The sequence below is a fragment of the Rhinopithecus bieti genome, unplaced genomic scaffold (genome assembly GCF_001698545.2).
Source record: "Rhinopithecus bieti isolate Rb0 unplaced genomic scaffold, ASM169854v2 scaffold_4746, whole genome shotgun sequence".
NCBI lineage: Eukaryota > Metazoa > Chordata > Mammalia > Primates > Cercopithecidae > Rhinopithecus > Rhinopithecus bieti.
Window position 1 is genome coordinate 103,885 of NW_016804485.1, and position 21,105 is coordinate 124,989.

At 35.5% G+C, this 21,105-nt stretch overlaps 1 protein-coding gene across 1 annotated transcript in view; it reads right to left on the bottom strand.

Moving 5' to 3' along the window:
• The window catches only part of LOC108527344 (gephyrin-like), a gene marked incomplete at both ends in the record, with an annotated part of 243,306 nt that overhangs the window by 101,035 nt on the left and 121,166 nt on the right, over positions 1–21,105 (bottom strand). The window contains one exon of the mRNA XM_017868546.1: positions 13,382–13,439. Within this exon, the coding sequence (XP_017724035.1) occupies positions 13,382–13,439 (58 nt within the window). The remainder of the gene's footprint in view (positions 1–13,381; positions 13,440–21,105) is intronic.

Here is a 21,105-nt window from a genome sequence, read left to right on the forward strand (position 1 = left end):
ATTTTCTGCATGTCTCATAATTTTAGTTGAAAACTAGACCTGTTATGTAATATACTATAGCAACTCTGGATGCTGATTCCCCTCCTCCTCACCAGGGCTTTTTGTTGTTGTTTGCTTATTTGTTTACTGAATTGGTGATGCTATTTTAGTGAAGTCTGTTTGTACCCACTGTGAAGTTTCTGATATCATTTCTCAGAGACCTCAGTCTAGGCACTCACACAGTTACTTAGGGATGACTGTCTGTTTTAGCAGGGCTCTCTTTATCTTTTTCTTTCCTTGATCTCTCTGTTAAGCTATCTGCCTTTTTTTGTTTTTCTACCACACTGGTTTGCTAGACTCCACTACTTTTTTGGCTGACTTTTTGCACTATTGTTTTAAACAATGCCCTGGGACATAAACTGCTCCATAGTTGAATCCAATTTAACTCAAAAGAGATAGTTTTTCAGTTCAAATTTTGAGGTTGTTCTGACCCCAAGAGGACTCTTCAGTCAACTCTTTCTCAGACTCTTTCTGGTCAACTAGCTGGTTTAGCCTCATTTATAGACTAGTTATATACTTCCTCGGAATTGCTCATCTACCATCAAAATCTCCATTGTGTTAGAGGGTGTCCTTAGCCTTGAACTCTCCAACATTCTCTTTCAAGTAAGGTCAGTTCCTTTGGGAAGATAATTGGAACAAACTGTTCTTACGAGCTGCCTCTCTTTCTGAACAAAATCTCTGGGCCACTGTTCAAAGTGCTGTGTAGGGTATGATAGACTATAGTCTTCTACACTCAACTCTCCTGTTGTGGATGTTCTGTTCTATGAGAAAACTGAATTAAGGGTGACTGGGGCTCCAGTATTCTAATACGGTTGAATCTGGGCTATAGCTTCCATCCTATGGAGAAGGGGTGCTGAGTAGAGCAAGGAAGTCCTGACCTTTTGGCTCCACCCATCAGAAATATAGCCACTGCAAATCAGAACTGAAGTGATGAGAAATGACAAAGGCCTGTTCACCTTAGTGACATATATCCCTTACTCGGGTGCTTAGGGGAGAGAAAGCCTCATACTTTAGGTCACACCGGCCCCATGAAGCTTCCATCAAGCTGAATATGAAGAAGGAATGGATCAGGTTGTGGCTAAAGTGCCACAGACTCCGTTTTACCTGATGTTTAGTGGATTTACTTTAATACACTTTTTTTTTTCTCATTTGCTGTTGACCCTTGAAACAATATACAGATACTTTAAGTAGATGTTTCTTTATAATTTTCATCAGTAATGCTGTTTCATTGGAGAATGGGTTCCTAGAGTTTCTCATGCACAATTTGTAGAAGTGGATCCAGTGACAACCTAATTTTTAAAAGTATCTTATATATCAATTATGTTAAAATATAGAGAGAATTTAAAAGTAAAATGTATAGAATAGAGAAAATATTTATGATAAAATAAAATATATAAAGAAAATGTACCATTTAATAGAACAAAACAAAATAGGATGACTAAAATAATTTTAAAAGAAAGCTGGACATGGTGGCTCATGCCTGTAATCCCAGCACTTTTGGAATGCAAGGCAGAAGTTTGAGTGCAGGAGTTTGAGACCAGCCTGGGCAATACAGTGAGACCCTCTGTCTATAAAAAACAAATAACTTTTTATTTTGATATAATTATGGATTCTCATCTAGATAGAAAAGCCCTTCAACATCTTTTCTCCAAATGTAACAACTGCAGTACAATATCACAAACAAGAAAGAGTACAACGCAATCCACCAATTGTATTTAGATTACACCAATTTTACATTTATTCATTTGTGTGTATTTACTTCTATGCAATTTTATTATGTAAATATGTACATATGTGTGACCAACACCACAGTAAGACACAGAACACTTCCATCATACATATCCCTTGTAAAACACTTTTATATGCATAACAACCTTTCTTCCTATTTCTCCTCCCTCAACCTCTGACACTATTTTCCATGTGCAGAATTTTGGCATTTCAAAAACATGAGATATAAATGCAGTAATACAATATACAACTTTTTTTTTTTTTTTTTGAGACAGAGTCTTACTCTGTCACCCAGGCTGGAGCACAGTGGTGCAGTCCTAGCTCACTGCAACCTCAACCTCTGCCTTCCAGGTTCAAGTGACTCTCCTGCCTCAGCTTCCCGAGTAGCTGGGACTACTGGGGTGCACCACCATGCCCAGCTAATTTTTATATTTTTAGTAGAGACAAAGTTTCACCATGTTGGCCAGGCAGGTCTCAAACTCCTGACATCAAGTGGTCCACCCTCCTTGTCCTCTCAAATTGTTGGGATTTCAGGCGTGAGATAGGCTTTTTCATCTAGCATGTCCCTGAGATTCAATAATAGTTCATTCTTTTTCCTTTTGATCACACAATAGTATTCCACAGTATGATAATAATGACAGTCTGTTTAATCATTCACCCACAAAAAGACATTTTAGTATTAATAGTTTCTTGGTTTTGCTTACCTACCACCAAAATCTCCAGCGTGTTAGAGGGCCCTCAGGCTTGAGCTCCCCCACATTCTCTTTCAAATAAGGCAAATTCCTTTGAGAATATCATTGGAACAAACCAATGGCTAATGGTCATTGGAACAAACCAATGCCTAATGATATTGAAGAACTTTTCATGTTCTTATTTGCTATCTGTATATCCTCTTCAATGAAATGTCTCTTCATGTATTTTGCCCATATTCTAATTAAATATATGGGTACTGCTAAGTTTGACAGTTCTTTATAAATCATAGTTAGAAGCCCTTTGTTGGATATGCAGTTTGCAAATAATTTCTCCCGGTGTGTAGTTTTTTTTTTTTGAGAAGGAGTCTCATTCTGTTGCCCAGGCTGGAGTGCAGTGGTGCCATTTTGGCTCACTGCAACCTCTGCCATCCGGGTTCAAGCAATTCTGCTTCAGCCTCCTGAGTAGCTGGGATTACAGGCATCCACCACCATGACTGGGTAGTTTTTGTATTTTTAGTAGAGAAAAGGTTCCACCATGTTGGCCAGGCTGGTCTCGAACTCCTGACCTCAGGTAATCCACCTGCCTCGGCCTTCCAAAGTATTGGGATTACAGGAGTGTGCCACTGCACCCAGCCTGCAGTTTTTGTTTTCATTCTTTCACAGAACAAAATTTTTATATGTTGATGAGCTCCAGTTTGTGAAACTTATATTGTATGAACTGTGCTTTCTGTGTTGAGTCTAAGGCCTCTTCATCTAGCCCCAGGTCCTAAAGATTTTTGCTTTTTTTTTCTTCTGACAATTTTACAGTTTTATATTAAAGTCTACCATGTATTTTGAATTAATTTTGTAAAAAAGCATGAGGCGTAGACTGAGATTCTTCTTTTTTTTTCTTGTCTGTTGATTTCCAATTGTTCTAGCACCATTTGTTGAAGTCTATTCTCCACTGAACTGTTTTGCACCTTTATTAAAACAAATTGAATATATTTGTATAAGCCTACTATAGGTTCTCTATTCTGTTTCATTGATTTATGTTTTTATTTCTCTGCCAATACTATACCATCTTGAATACTGTAGATATAGAATGAAACTTTCATTGGGTAGAGTTATTCTTTCCACTTTATTCTTTCTAAAAATTGTCTTAGCTGTTCTAGGTTTTGTGTTTTTCCATATACTTTTAGAATAAATTTATACAATTTTATAGCCACAAAACACTTGCTGGGATTTTGATAGGTATAGCATTAAATTTACGGTTCAATTGGGGAGAAATGACATCATTACTATGTTGAATTTTCAATATGTGAACACAGAACGTGTCTTTACTCAAGTGTCCTTTTATTTCTTTATTGTTTGCCAGTTTTGCATAAGGATAACATATTTTCTTTTCTTTTGAACAATTGTAAATGGTGTTATTTTAAATTTCAGTTTCCAAATGTTTGTTTATAATATATAGAAATCTAATTGAGTTATTTTCCTTTTTGTGTTTATCTTATATGCCACAAAGCAGCTAAAATTACTTATTCTTATAGTAATATTTTCCTATGCAGATAATTGAGTGGTTTGCAAACAAGGAGTTTTATTTCTTACTTTCTAATCTATGTGCTTTTAGCACATATTCTTGCCTTATTGTGCTACCTAGCATTTCTAGTACTATGTTGAATAAAAGTAGTGAGAGAAGATATTATTGCTTTGTTTCCAATTTTTGAAGGAGAACATTCTTTCACCATCAAGTATGCTGTTACCTATAGGTTTTCTCTAGATGCTCTTAATCAAGTTAAGGTCCCATCTAGTCCTAGTTTGCTGAGAATTCTTATTATGAATGGGTTTTGAATTTTGTCAAAAGCTATTTTTGCATCAATTAATATGATCATTTGATGTTTCATCTTTAGCTCGTTGACATGGTAGATTAGATTTATTGTTTTTCTACTACTGAAGTAGTTTTCTGTATATTTCAACTAAATCTCAAATGGTCACGGCACTTAATTCTTTTTATACATTGTTGGATTTAATTGATAATACTTTATTGAGGATTTTTGTTTGTAAGAGATATTGGTTCTCCATTTTCTTTGTTTGCACTGTCTTCCTCTGTTTTTGGTACCGATGTTATACTAGACTCATGAAAAGTATTTCCTCATCTTTTATCTTTTGGAGGAGATTGAGTAAAATTGATGATAATTCTTTCTTAAATATTTGGTAGAATTCTCCAGCGAAACCAAAAAGAAAGTCCTGAGGCTTTCTTTTCAGGAACTTTTCATTATGAATTTAAGTTATTTAATGACTTTTATACCATGTAGATTATCTATTTCATTTTGGTTTTAGAAGTTTGTGATTTTCGAGGAATTGGTCCATTTCTGCTAAGTTGTACAATTTATGGTCATGAAGTTTTTAACATTACCTAATTATTATTTTAATGAATAGAAGATCTGTAGTAATACTCCTTGTTTCATTCATGACATTGGTGATTGGGCCCTTTCTCCTTTATCTTTGCAATTTAGCAAGAGGTTTACCAATTTCTTTGAGCTTTATAAACAAGGAGATTTTATTTCACTGATTATTGTTTTCCTGTTTTCAATTTTATTTATTTCAATACTTAAATATATTTTGCTCTTCTTTTCTCCTAGTTTCTGGAGGAAAAAACTTAGATTACTGATTTGAGAACTTTCCTCTTCTCTTAATGTCTGCATTGCATATAATTTTTCCTCTCAGCTTTGCTTTCACTGCTTTCCAGATTTTTTGATGTGTTATATTTTCATTTTCCATTTGATTGTGCAAATTTTTAAAATTTCATTTGAGACATCTTATTTGATTATTTACTAGAGTATATTTTAATTTCCTCTTGCATATATTAGAGCTTTTCCTGATATTTTTCTGTTTTTTTTTTTTTTTTTTTTTTTTTTTTTTTTTTTTTTTTTCTGGTTTGGTTCTATTATGGTCAGAGGACATACTCTGCACAATTGCAATTTTTAAATACTGTTTTGGTTTATGACTAAGGATATGGTTTTCCAAGGTAAATGTTTCATGTGTCCTTGAAAAAAATGTGTGTTGTTTAACTTTAGGTGGAGCATTCTGTATATTTTAGTTTTTAGCACACATACTTTTAAGATCGCTGCTTTCCTGGTAGATTGAGCCTTTCACAGTATGGGATGTCCTCTCTGTCTCCAGAATTTTTCTTGTTCTGAAGTCTACTTGGTCTGATATTAATATAGTCACTAATGCTTTTTAAATTTTATTTATTTACTTATTTTTGAAATGGAGTCTCACTCTGTCACTTAGGCTGGAGTGCAGTGGTACGATCTCGGCTCACTGCAACCTCCGCCTCCTGGGTTCAAGCAATTCTCCTGTCTCAGCCTCCTGAGTCGTGGGGACCACAGGCATGCGCCACCATGCCCAGCTAATTTCTGTACTTTTAGTAAGGACAGGTTTCACCATGTTGGCCAGGCTGGTCTAGAACTCCCGACCTCAGGGGGTGATCCACCCGCCTCGACCTCCGCAAAGGCTGGGATTACAGGTGTAAGCCACTGTGCCCAGTCCACTCCTGCTTTTTTTTTTTTTATTTATTTTCACACATACATCTTTTGCCATCCTTCTGTATCGTATTGCTTACTACCTACTTATGTCATTGTTTTTGAAATTAGTTTCTTTAGAATGGCATTTATTGGATCGTTTTTTAAAAATCCATTCTGTCAAAATCTGTCTTTTAATTGGCATATTTAGGTTATTTATATTTAAGGTATTAAGACCATAGGCCTTAAGTCTGCATTTTATTATCTATTTTCTGTTTTTGTCCTGTTTCTTTTTCCTGTTTTATCTGCTTGCTTACTGTGAATCACTTAAATACTTTTTAGAATTCTACCTTTATTTATAGCGTTTTGCGTATATTGCTTTGTATACTTTTCTTAGTGGTTGTTCTGAGTATTACAATATACAGATATAACTTGCCACAATCTATCAGTATTGATATTTTATCATTCCAAGTGAAATATAGAAATCTTACCTCCATTTAGGCAACTTTACCCTTCCACATTTTAAATATGATTGTGTTAAGTATGTACATATGTGGAGTACCATATTATACAGTATTATAATTGTGATTTTAAAAATTATAAGAAAATACAATCTATTGTATTGACCCATTCTGCTGTTCTCCCCTTTCTGAAGTTTCAGGCCTTTTTCTATTACTTCCTTTCTCTTTAAAGAATTTATTTATCCATTCTTTCAGAGTGGCTTTCTAGTGACAAATTCTTTTAGTTTTCTTGTTTGTGTATGTCCTTACTTATTCTTGAAGAATAACTTCATTGAATATGGCACTTGTAGTTGACAGTTCTTTTTTCCAGCACTTCAAAAATGTTGTGCCACTTCGGTCTGTTGCCCACTGTGAGTTTTCTATATTGGTGATGGTATTTCTCAGTTCCATAATTTTCATTTGGTACCTTTTATAATTTTTATTTATTTGGCAAGATTTTCTATTTTTTCATTTTTAAAGAGAATTCATAGTTGCTTGTTGAAGCATTTTTATAATAGGTGCTTTAAAATCTTTGTCAGATAATTTCAACACCTGAATCTTCTTTGTGTCAGTGTCAGTAGACTGTTCTTTTCTCACTCATGCTGTGATTTTCCTTGTTCTTGGTCTGATGACTGATGTTTTTATTGTCACCTAGGACATCTGGTGTTTTATATTTGAGATTATTTAATCATTTTTAGCAGATGTCTCCCATCTTGCAATGTAACATGAGGGCCTTATAGACATGTATGTTCAGCTTCTGTAAGGTCTCACTGACACCACTCTGGCAAAAGTGAAGCACTGATTCACACTGTTTAATTGAGGACTGTAAGGTAGAAGTACAGCTCCCCTCTTGGCTCTGCTGAGACCTTTCTGGTGAAAGTTGACATTACCTTGCTCCGCTGTTGATACCAAGTAGGGGTGCATGCTAATACCAAGGGTGGGGGAGAGTAGATGGTTGACTCATATTGTGAGCAGAAGTACCAATAGCCCCACCTTGCTTAGTCTTGTTGATACAGCTGGGGGTAGACGTTTGCCTGTCTGCCAGGCCTTCCCCTTACATGGGAAAGGAAAAGTGAAACAGTGGTGACTAGCTCTACTTTGTGCTGCCTTGTTAAGTTTCACTGCTATTGAATGGGGATGGCAGCTCAGCTCATCACTGGACTCCACTGATACTACCCTGCTGGGAAAACTGGAGCACAGCTTGTTTCCACTGGGCTGGTGACAGACCAACTTCTGCTTGGTTTCAACTTTAATATCATATCCAGGAAATCAGAGTGACATCTGCTCTGCCAGGTCAAAGATGGAAGAATAGCTCCCTACTCAGCCCTGCTGCCACCACCAGGTAAGGGATTCAGAACTATGCCACTTACTTCTGTGGGATGGCAGGGGGTGATGTGGAGTATCAGCTGCCGGCTTGACTCAACTGAAACTATAAGGGAACTGAATAGTTTTCCCATTGATGCTTAGCTGTAGTAGGGCAAATATTGCTGAAAAGCCATTCTTGCCTCTTAGGTGAGCCTTGTCCTGGTCTGTTGGCTAAACAGATAGGCTTTTGTAGGGGCATTTTTTGTTTATGCCAACCATTGGTGGTTCCACATTGAAGGCTTTCTTCAGTATCCTCTCCAGAATATACAGGAGATAATAAAGAAACCCAAATAACTCACTGCATGTCATTTCTTAATTCCTGAGGTTCCCAGGTAGTCTGCCTTCTTCTTTCTATCTTTCAGAATCTTTCTTTCTTTCTTTTTTTTTTTTTTTGAGACATAGTCTCGCTTTGTCACCCAGGCTGGAGTGCAGTGGCCCCATCTTGGCTCACTGCAAGCTCTGCCTCCCAGGTTCGTGCCATTCTCCTGCCTCAGCCTCCCAAGTAGCTGGGACTATAGGTGCCCGCCACCATGCCTGGCTAATTTTTTTGTATTTTTAGTAGAGACAGGGTTTCACCGTGTTAGCCAGGGTGGTCTTGATCTCCTGACCTCGTGATCCGCCCGCCTCAGCCTCCCAAAGTGCTGGGATTACAAGTGTGAGCCACTGCGCCTGGCCCAGAATCTTTCTATGTTTATTTTATAATGCCTAGGCATTTTTAGTAGTAACAGGAAGAATCTGGAAGGAATGAAGCTACTCCATCTTGGCTGGAACTGGAAGTCTCTTCAGCTGGAATACTTTTGAAAAACGACAGAGATATTATGATGTTATCTGGAGCAATCAATACATGAGCCAATAAAACAAAAAAGAAAAACACAGGACCTTTCCTACTATGCTAAAAAAGCACTATAATCAAAACCATACAGGCTGAGAAAAGAATAAATCGATTAATGGAACAGAAGTTCAGGAAAAGACAGACTTATGTATGTTTGTGTCCTAAATTGGAAAATTTAGTATATGATACATGAGGCAATTCAAACCAGTGGGGAAAAAAATGGGATTTTTCATTAACAATTATCCCTCAGGACTTTTCCCATGGGCTGGAAAACAAAGACACATTTTAAAATATTATATCAATTTAGTCATCTCACATATAAATCAAATCTATACTAATATATGTTGCAGATAAAGAATATTTAAATATATCTATTTAAAATAAATGCATTCAAGATGGTAGTGTAAATTGGCATAACTACTTTAAAAAAGTGAGATTTCATTCAGGAAAGTTGAAGATACATGTTTCTTAATACCCAGGAATTCCACTCTTCAGTATACACTTCAGAGAAACTTATACATGAGTACCAGGATGCTCTTACAATAATGTTTATAGCATCACTTTTCATAATTGTCACAAATGGAAACAAGCTAAATATTCACCAGTAGGATGTCTCAGTGATCTGTGGTACATGGTGTATTTTACAATTAAACAAAGATGTTAGTTACAGTCAATATCATGAATGAATCCTACAAAAAGGGATAAAAAAGCAAGGCACAAAAAAACTGCATACAATATGATTTCAATTCATATGAAGTTCAAAGACAGCAAACATAAATTGTAATGTTTAGGGATGTGTATATAGGTGGTAAAACGGAACAAAAGCAAGGAATTGATAATGATAAAAATCATAATGTAGGCCAGGCGCAGTGGTTCACGCCTGTAATCCCAGCACTTTGGGAGGCCAAGACGGGTGGATCACTTGAGGTCAGGAGGTTTGAGACCAGCCTGGCCAACATAGTGAAACCCTGTCTCTACTAAAAATACAAAAATTAGCTGGGTGTGGTGGTGCATACCTGTAGTTCCAGCTACTCGGGAAGCTGAGGCAGGAGAATTGCTTGAACCTGGGAGGCAGAGGTTGCAGTGCACTGAGATTACGCCACTGCACTCAAGCCTGGTTGACAGAGACTCCGTATCAAAAAAAAAAAAAAAAAATCAGAATAGTGGTTACATCTAGGGTGAAAAAGGGACTTCTGATTGGGCCAGGAATTTATTCACTCTTTATATGGCTAAGGGCTAAGAATCCATTCACTGTTTTGAAGTGATTTACTACAATCAATAAATATATGGTTTTAAAAAAATTTATGAACTAGATAATTTCTGGTGCTAAAAAATTGTGAAAGATTCCCACATCTGCCAAAATGTTATTTATGTTTAATCTGTCATATTTTAATAGCAAAAATACATATGCATATTTATTTTATACATGGTATATACTATAGATAGTGTATCAAATTCAAACTCAATTGTTCTGTTTAGACAATTTAAGATTACTCAGATACTACACAACTGAATGAACATTACATCCGTATGCTTCACATTCCTTTCCGTCAAAACAAAAATGATTATAACTGATTTTAGCTGAAAATGCTAATGTGCCATCAAATATTGGTGAAATGTTTTAGAACAGTTTTTCTTTGAGTACTCTGAAAGCAAGATGAATTCTTCATTTTTTTTTTAATGCCTCAAGCCTCAAACTCTCTGAAGTTATTTTAGATATAATACCAGTAATCGATGGAAAAATTATGTTACCTATCATCCATGAATCCTGCTTTTTTTTTTTAAAGGAATCTCCTGAGGGATAACTCTTATAACTCTAAAATAAAACAAGCATGCACAATGAAAAAAAACTGATTCCTTTAGGAAAAAAATCACTATTTAAAAATAGGCAACATTCCTGTTAATTAATTAAACTAATTAAAGAATATATTAATACTCTGCCTTTAGGGTAAGTCTTCCTTAAGGCTGCATTTTCAGCCCAATTTTAATACCTCATATAACTTTTCTGTGAGATTCCATTCACTGACTAGCATGGCCTCAATTAACTCTCTTGTATGAGGACAAACCTTAATATCAATTACTAGATTGTATTTCTCTTCTGAGTTCCAGGCTGATTTATCCAATGACTTACTGGATATTTGGTAATCTGAGAGGGACCTCAAACTCAGTAAGTCCAAAACATCCTTTTTCCTATTAATAATATTCTGTCTCCAAAACATCCTTTTTAAGTTAACAGCAACACCATCTACTCAATTTCCCAAGCCAGAAATCTGAGTCAATCTTTCCATTTTCCCCTAAACATCCAGTATATTATCAAGTATTGTTGATTCTACTTTCTTAAATAATATTATTCAAATCTTATTTTCTTCTCTAGCCTCACTGTCAATGCTTAAGTTCAGGTTCTAATCATTTTGTGCCTACATTCCTGCAACCTGGTCTCCTTCCATCTAGGTAAAACCTCTTCTCTGCTGAAATCATTTTTCTCACTCATCATAGTAAGGCTTTAAAAAAGTACCAAAATGATTGTTACTTTCTTCCTTAAAAATCACATAAAGGAATCCCATAATTTTCAGGATCAAAACCAAACTTCTTAACATGGGATAAAGGCCTGCTTCCAGCCCTTTATCTTACCAGTCTTTGTTTATACCCTATAATCTGTTATCCTATTATTTCATGTTTATGCTTCTGTATAAAACTCCAATTTCCTGGGGGTTACCTCTTGGAAAGACTTTGCTGATTTACTTTTTCCAATGTCCAGGTGTCCCTCCTATGTATTTCTATAAAACTCTTGGTTTACCTTCATCAGTTAACACATATTTTAATTGTATTATCAGAGAGGGTGCCTTTATAATACGTAATTTCAATTCAATATTCTTTACATAAATGTAGCTTAATTATTTATATATTTATTAATTGCTTAAAGTTTCTAGAGTTCAATTTTTGAGTCATTATATAATGTATTTCAAGAAGTAATATCCTCATGCTTTTCCAACCCTTTAACAACACTTGATGATATTTTTAGAAGTCATTACTGAATGTCAAAAAAAATCTTTATTCATTTCAATTTCCTCATATGAAAAATGAGAGACCTGGATTAGACCTAAAGTTCCTCCTAGCTAAAATATTTTATGAGTTCACACAAAGTTGGAATAAATTTCTTGAAACATTTTTTAAAGCTAGAAGAATATTAAATTTACCCACCCTTAATTCTCTGATGTGATCTTACATTAGAACCACCTGGCATTATTGAAGCTAATAGTGTATCTATAATGGATCAGATGGCTACTCCATTTAAAAATAACTGGCAACACAAATTACAAAGATTTTTTTTTTTTTTTTTTGAGAGGAGTCTTGGCTCTGTTCACCCAGGGGCTGGAAGTGCTGTGGGGCCGGATCTCAGGCCTCACCTGCAAGCCTCGCCTCCCGGGGTTTATGCACATTCACCTGTCTCAGTCTCCCGGGTAGCTGGGACTACAGGCGCCGCCAAGTCGCCCGGCTAGTTTTTTGTAGTTTTTAGTAGAGACGGGGTTTCACCGTGTTAGCCAGGATGGTCTCGATCTCCTGACCTCGTGATCCGCCCGTCTCGGCCTCCCAAAGTGCTGGGATTACAGGCTTGAGCCACGGTGCCCGGCCAAGATTTTTTTCTTTTTAAAAATGTCCCTTGAGGCCAGGTGCAGTGGCTCACGCCTTAATCCCAGCACTTTGGGAAGCCGAGGTGGGCGGATCACCTGAGGTCAGGGGTTCAAGACAATCCTGGCCAACTTGGCGAAAACCTGTCTCTACTAAAATAAAATTTAAAAAAAAATTAGCCAGGTGTGGTGGCACGTGCCTATAATCCAAGCTACTTGGGAGGCTGAGGCAGGATAATCACTTGAACCTGGGAGGTTGGAGGTTGCAGTGAGCTGAGATCATGCCACTGCACTGCAGCCTGGATGACAGAGTGAGACTCTTGTCTCAAAAAAAAAAAAAAAAAAGCCCCTTGAGTCATAGAATAATTATTTTGAATTGAATTTGAATTTACTGAAAGATTTGAATTTATTGAACTTGATATTGAAAAGTTTAATCAAATCAAGCTTAATGATTTGTTGAGATCTTTACATGTCATTGTTAACATTTAACCAGTATTGTTTATCCTTCATTATTACTATCCAATTATTCAATCTTGCTTTTGAACAAAACAATATATTATGTTAGGAGACTAATATTCCATAAGACTTAGTAAAATGTTACAGACAGAAGAATGTCATAATGCTCTAATTTTTAAAGAGTAAGTTAATTTTTCATTACTGTAATGTAAATTTTCAATTGAAATTGGCATACTGTGTTTTCAAAGGAACCCAGAAAAATATGTACTAAAAGACAGATATTATTTAAAAGTTGTGAAGGCTTATAGGGAAAAGAAATTGCAACAAGATAAAAAGATAATCCATTATGCACACCAATGCTTATATACAGTGTTTTCATATGTAGATTTTTAATGAATTGCACAGGAAAGGGTTCCTTTATGATTCTCCTAATATTTTAGTCACAAATTCATTGCAAATAGCAGATAAGTCTGATGGTGATTATCTGATACATATAAATTTTTAATTCAACTATGATAACTTAGAATTAAATAATATTCTAACATAGCCAAAGATCAATGGCATAAAGAAAAAGCAATTCTTCCCCACCCCTCACCAAGATGCTAAAGTCTTTGTAGAGGTGAAAAACGCCATACTATACCTTGATTTCTTCTATTTCGTCTGGTACTATCTTGTATGCTGATATAGTCCCACCCAACCTGAAATTAGGAGAAGAAAATATTCTCAAAACCAGCAATAGTGTTTTAAAAGTATAAAAGATTTCTGCCATTACCATCAGAATGCTACCAATAATTCCCAGTATTCACCCCAACAACCATGGAGGAAAAACAAACATTTTGTGCATACATTTTCCATGTATTAGTTTAAAAGAGGTAGATAATGAATGACTACTGAAAGAGAAAATATTGTTTATTTTTACCCATAACTAAACACCTCTTATTGATGACTTTAATAATGCTGAAACTGTCACTTTTACTGCTGTATTCTGTCACAGCTAACATGCATCAGGAACTGACAGCAAACATGTTTGACTTTTTTAAGAAAGAAATCATAGCTTTTTACTTTTTATAGTAGCTTTAGGTTTACAGAAAAATAGAGCAGAAGAGCATTTACATATTCCCGCCCTCCCTTCTCCATGACTTTGTTTCCCTTGTTATTAACATCTTGCATTAGTGTGTGTGGTACATGTGCTACAACTGGTGAACGAACATTGATTTTGCTCCTTTTTTCAAGTAATTTGAACCGGGAGTCAGAGAGATGTGTGTGCCCAGCACTGTCCAAGGGGAAGAGATGAGAATTTGGGAGTTACAGATAATTTAATCCTTAAAGACAGTGATGCCATTATATGTCATATTCACCTGTTTGAAATATTTTTTAGAAAGCAACTAAGCTTCATATAAGATCATGTGCTAGGTATGTATCATATATAATCTAATTTAATCCTTGCAATTATCCCTATTATAAAAATGGGGAAATTGAGAAAGGAACATTCAGTAATTTTTCTTGAGCAACTGAAGGAACTAGCAAATGAATGAGTTGAGATGTACAAAAGTGTAAACTATACACCAGATTTTGAATACTTAGTATGAAAAACAGAATAATTTTAATATATTGATTACATGTTAAAATAACATTTTAGACATATTGGGTTAAATATATTATTAAAGTTAATTTCATCTGTTTCTTTTCACTTTTTAAAATGTGGCTACTTAGAAACTTTAAAATTACATACAGGGTTGTGGTCCCCATTACATCTCTATCAGGTACTCTAGGCTAATACACTCCAAATTACCTAACTGCCTTTGTTTTAATTCAATGCTTACCAAGGAACCTTCTGATTACTTATCTAAGCTTGTAAGCACCTCAGTAACAAAAAAAGGAGTATCATATGTAAGAGACTTATGTATTCTGGACCCTTTAGGATATCTCCTCTCCCAAATGTAAAATAATAAATACCATTTTGGTTTCCATTAAAAAAAAAATCCAACCAAATGATTTGTATTAAATATGCATTAAAACTCTTTCATATTTATTACCATTTATTCTTACTAAAGAAACTGGTGTTCAAATCTTTTTTTTTTTTTGAGACAGAGTCTCACTATGTCACCAGGCTGGAGTGCAGCGGCGTGATCTTGGCTCACTGCAACCCCGCCTCCCAGGTTCAAGCGATTCTCCTGCCTCAGCCTCCCGAGTAGCCGGGATTACAGGCACGCGCCACCATGTCAGCTAATTTTTGTATTTTTAGTAGAGACAGGGTTTCACCATGTTGGCCAGGATGGTCTTGATCTCCTGCCCCTGCCTCAGCCTCCCAAAGTGCGTATCCAAATCTTGATTTGAGAATTATTTCTTACACTTAAAATACCATAATTAAATGGTGGAAACACAAATGAATTTTAACTTAATTCACTTCATATGAGGTATAGCAGTAATGTAACAAACAAGATCATACATAGTAAGATAGCTATATGATCAAGTGGCTAAATAAATGGAGGAAACTTGGAAGAATTCCATATTATGCTGAACATAGAAATGAGAAAGAAGATGAAAACTGAGGTAAAAACCAGAAAAAAATCCCAGAATATAGAAACAATCTAGAAAAAAACTAATAGAAACAAGTGAGACATACACATTATTAAAAACACCTGTTCACTAATAAACCTACTTCAGCCCATCATTTCTTTCCATTACCTGACTATAACCAAAATAAGGATAACTTTACCAACTAGTAGTTTTTACCTTTGAACTGATTTCTGAAAATGACATTTCTATTTTCATGACTTCATTAAACACAGATAGTTTAATATGCTATCAGTATTGCACAGTTACTGCACTGAGGCCTAGATAATAACTCACTCCAAATTTCATGTTCTTTCTATTACATTACACTGTCCTTCTCATTGTTGAAGAAAGAATTCACTCTGGCGTAAAATATAGTTCTATTTTACTCTAGTCAATATATAAAAATAGTATTACATTGGCAGTGATAGTGGTAGTAATAGTTGAAATACTACACGTAAAAAAAAAATCTATATCTATATCTATATATATATTTTTTGAGACAGAGTCTTGCTCTGTTGCCCAGGGTGGAGTGCAGTGGTGTGATCTCAGCTCACTGCAACCTCCGCCTTCTGGGTTCAAGCGATTCTCCTGCCTCAGTCTCCTGAGTAGTTGGGACTACAGGCACATGCCACCACACCTGACTAATTTTTATATTTTTAGTAGAGACGTGGTTTCACCATGTTGGCCAAGATGGTCTCATCTCCTGACCTCGTGACCCACCTGCCTTGGCCTTTCAAAGTGCTGGGATTACAGGCAGGAGCCATCACGTCTGGCTGCATTTTGACCATTTTAAAGTGTGCAATTCAGTGGCATTAAATACATTCACAGTATTGTATATCATTACTATTTCCAATATGTTTGCATCATTCAAAACAGAAACTGTAAACATTAAGCAGTAATTCTTCATTTACCTCTTACCCCAGCTCCTGGTAACCTCTAATCTACTTTCTGTTTCTGCGAATTTGCCTGTTTTAGACATGTCACATAAGTGGAATCATACAACATTTGTCCTATTGTGTCTGGCTTATATCATTAAGCATAATGTTTTCAAAATTATTTCATGTTGTAACATGTAGCAGAACTTTATTCCCTTTTATGGCTGAATAATACTTCGTTACATATGCATAATACATTTTATTTATCCATTCAGCTGTTAATGGATGCTTGGATTGTTTCCATCTTTTGGCTATTGTGAATGATGTTATGATGAACACGGGCATGTAAGTGTCTGTTTGAGTCCCTCTTTTTAATTTTTGGGGGAATATACCTAGGAGGTAGAGTTGCTTCGTCATTCTATGTCTAGCTTTCTGAGAAACCACCAAGTTGTTTTTCACAGTGGCTGTATTATATATTCCTATGAGCAATATATGAGGGTCCAATTTCCACATCCTTGTCAAAGTTGTTATTTTCATTATTTTTTAATGGCCATCCTAGTGGGTGTGAAGTAGCCTCTCATTGTGGCTTGAATTTGCATTTCTCTAATGACTAGTGATGCTGAGGATCTTTTTATCTTTTACTGGCCATTTGTGTTATTTTTGGAGAAATTCAAGTCCTCTACCCATTTAAAATTTGTTTTTTTTGTAGTTGTTGAGTTGTTCAAGTTCTTTACATATTTTGAATTTCAAACCCTTATCAGATACATGGTTTTAAAATATTTTTCCCATTCTATAGGTTGTCTTTTCACTTTCTTGATAATGTTGTTTGATGCACAAAACTTAAATTCTGACGAAGTCTACTTCATCTATTTTTTTCTTTTGTTGCTCATGTTATTGGTGTCATATATACAAATCCACTGCCAAACCCAAGGCAATAAAAATTTATCTGTTTTCTTCAAAGAGTTTTATGGTTTTAGCTCTTATATTTAGGTCATTAATCCATTTAGAGTTCATTTTTCTATATGGTGTGAGGTATGGTTTCAAGTTATTTATTTTCCATGTTAAAATCTGGTTGTCAAGGAAATTTCCTTTCTTAAAGCTATGGTCAAGCTTTGACTTGGCACCCTTGTCAAAATTTAATTGGCCACAGATGCATGGGTTCATTTCTATATCTTCAGTTGTATTCCATTGGTCTATAGGTCTTTATGTCAATACCACGCTGTCTTGATTATTCTAAGCTTTGTAGTAAGTTTTGAAGTTGGGAGGTGTGAGTCTGCCAATATTTTCCTTTTTCAAAACTGTCTTGACTACTTGGGACCCCTTGAAATTTTAGGGACCTCATAGAAATTTTAGGTTTGGCTTTTCCATTTCTGAAAAAGAAATGACTAGAATATTGATAGGAACTATATTGAGTCTGTAGATAACTTTGGGTAGTACTGACATTTTAAAAATATTAACTTGGTCAGGCATAGTGGCTCATGCCTGTAATCCCAGCACTTTGGGAGGTCGAGGTGGACAGATCACGAGGTCAGGAGATAGAGACCATCCTGGCTAACACGGTGAAAACTCTGTCTCTACTAAAAATACAAAAAATTAGCTGGGCGTGGTGGCGGGTGCCTGTAGTCCCAGCTACTGGGGAGGCTGAGGCAGGAGAATGGTGTGAACCCGGGAGGCGGAGCTTCCAGTGAGCCAAGATGGCGCCACTGCACTCCAGCCTGGGCAACAGAGCGAGACTCCATCTCAAAAAACAAACAAAAAAATTAACTCTTTCATTCCATAAACATGAGATACTTTTCCACTTATTTTGGTCTTCTTTAATTTCCTTCAGCAATATTTTGTAATTTTCAATGTCTTTCATCTCCTTGGTTAAATTTATTTCAAGGGATTTTCAGATGCTATTTTAAATGGAATAGTTTTTATTTCCAGTTTGGATTTATTGCTGGCATATAGAAACACAAATGATTTTTGTGTACTCAGCTTGTATCCTGCAACTTTGCTGAACTCATTTATTGGCTCTAGTAGCTTTCTTGTGATAAAAAACGTTTTATATGTAGCAGCATGTTATCTGTGAACAGACATAGTTTTACTTCTTCCTTTTCAATGCAGATGCCTTTTTTTCTTTGTCTGCCTGTTCTGACTAGAACCTGCAGTACAATGGTGAACAGCAGTAGTGAAAACAGGAATATCTGCCTTGTTCCTGATACAAGGAGAAAACCTTTTTCTCATCACTGAGTATAATGATGTTAGCTGTGGGCTTTTCATAGATGCCTACTTACCGTGTTAAGGAAATTCCCTTCTTTTCTTGGTGTTCTGCATGTTTTTACCATAGAAGTGTGTTGTTGGATTTTTGTTAAGTTTTTTGTCAAATAAGATGATCATGTTTTTTGTTTTCATTCATTCTATTAACATAGTATATTACAGTAATTGATTTTCTTATGTTGAACCACTCTTGCATTCCTGGTATATTCCTAATTGGTCATAGTATATAATCCTTTTAATATGCTGTTGCATTCCGTTTGCTAGTGTTTTCGCATCTATATTCACAAGGGATACTGATATGTAATTTTCCTTTCTTGTGATGTGTTAATCTAGCTTTGGTAGCAAAGTAATGCTGGCCTCACAGAATAAGAAAGCATTCTCTCCTCTTATATGTTTCAGAAGAGTTTAGGACAGACTGGTGTTAATTCTTTTGGGTAATTAATTGGTTTCTAAGAATTTGTCCATTTCATCTAAATTATCTAATTTGTTGGTATACAATTGTACACAGTATTCTCTTATAATCCTTTTTATTTCTGTAAAGTCAGTAGTAATGTTCCCACTTTAATTTCTGATTTTAGTGTTTGATCTTCTCAATTTTTCCCCAAGTCAACCTGGCTAACAGTTTGTCAATTTTGACGATCTTTTCTTTTCTTTTCTTTTTTTCTGAGAGGAGTCTCGCTCTGTTGCCCACGGTGGAAGGCAGTGGTACGATGTCAGCACTGTAACCACCGCCTCCTAGGTTCAAGAGATTCTCCTACCTCAGCCTCCCAAGTAGCTGGGATTACAGGTGCCTGCCACCATGCCTGGCTAATTTTTGCAGTTTTAGTGGAGATGGGGGTTTCACCATGTTGGCCAGGTTGGTCTCGAACTCCTGACCTCAGGTGATCCACCAACCTTGGCCTCCCAAAGTGCTGGGGTTACAGGCATGAGCCACAGTGCCTGGCTGGTGATATTTTCAAAGAAACAAGTTTTGATTTCTGTTACTCCTTGTTTTTTGATTATTTCAACTCTAATCTTTATTGCCTTCTTTTGTTTCATTACGGCCTTCTAATGTGTTTAGCTATTTTCTTTTATGTTTTCTTCTAGTGAATCATTTTGACTCCCTTTTAATTTCCTTTTGTCTATATCTTTTAGATATTTTCTTTGTGATTATCATGGGGAAGAAATATATTTAACACTGTAAATTTATAACAATCTAGTTTGAGTTGATACTAACTTAACTTCAATATCATACAACATCCCTGCTCCTACATAGCTCCATCTGCTAGTTTGGGTTTGTTTTCTCTTCTTTTTCTAGTTCATCAAGGTATAAGGTTAAGGTAATTTAAGATGCTTCTACCTTTTTAATGTAATTTTCCCCTGAGCACTGCTTTCACCACATTCCATAAGTTCTCACATGTTGTGTTTTTGTTTTCATTTGCCTCAAGGTATTTTTGAATTATACTTGTGATTTCTTCTTTAAACCACTGGTTATTTAAGAGTTTAATTTCTCCATATTGTAAATTTTCTAATTTCTAATTCCTTTTTTTTTGTTTTGGTTGAGTTTTAGATTTATTCTTTTGTGGTCAGAGACTATACTTTGTAAGATTTCAATCTTTTTAAATGCATTGAGAAGTTTTTTGTGTGTGTGTGTGTGTGGGGGCTAATATTACCATTTATCCTGTAGTGTTCTATGCTTTCTTTTGTGTATTATCAGCAATTGCAAAATAAAACATGAATACATGTGGCTCTCCTTACTCTATTAAATGTCATAATACATTTATTACCTTAATATAAGTTCCTTTAATATATTTTCAATTTTACTACTTTTCTGAATGACATATCATTACAATTAAAATTAATAAATATGTACATAGTGATTACTGCCATTAAGAAACTATTCCAGAAAAAATGCTTGGTCCATGTTCATTTAAGAATAGTAATGTTGGTTGGGCACGGTGGCTCACGCCTGTAATCCCAGAATTTTGGGAGGCCAAGGCGGGCAGATCACAAGGTCAGGAGACAGAGACCATCTTGGCCAACATGGTGAAACCCTGTCTCTACTAAAATACAAAAAAATTAGCCAGATGTAGTGACATGTGCCTGTAATCCCATCTACTTGGGAAGCTGAGGCAGGGGAATCACTTGAACCCAGGCGGCGGAGGTTGCAATGAGTTGAGATTGCGCCACTGCCCTCCAGCCTGGTGACAGAGCAAGACTCTGTCTCAAAAAAAAAAAAAAAAAAAAAAAAAAAAAAGTAATATTTAAAGGTAATTCAGGGTAGCTCAGAAATATTTTCATTTTCTGCCCCATTGAAATCTGCTTTTCTTCTAGTTTACCCCCATTTTTTATGGTAAATAATTAATCATGTCAAAAATATGGAAATATTGGATGCATTCTTTTTTCTCAGTTCCTACAGCAATTAGTGACTAAGTCACTTATCTGGAAACACATTTTAATAATATCCTCATCACAGATGTTCAAGTCTAATCCTTGTAAAATGTAATTTTTCAACATGCCACACCTTTAAGTAATGCGTAATACCTTAACAAGTTAAATTTCCCTTATAAACCTCATTCCTGGTTCCATCTCTTGTCTCATTATTTCACAGTCCTTCTATGTTCTAGCAATGATCAATTAGTAGTTTCATAAATGTATCCATTTCTTAAACATATGTCTTCATATTACCTTT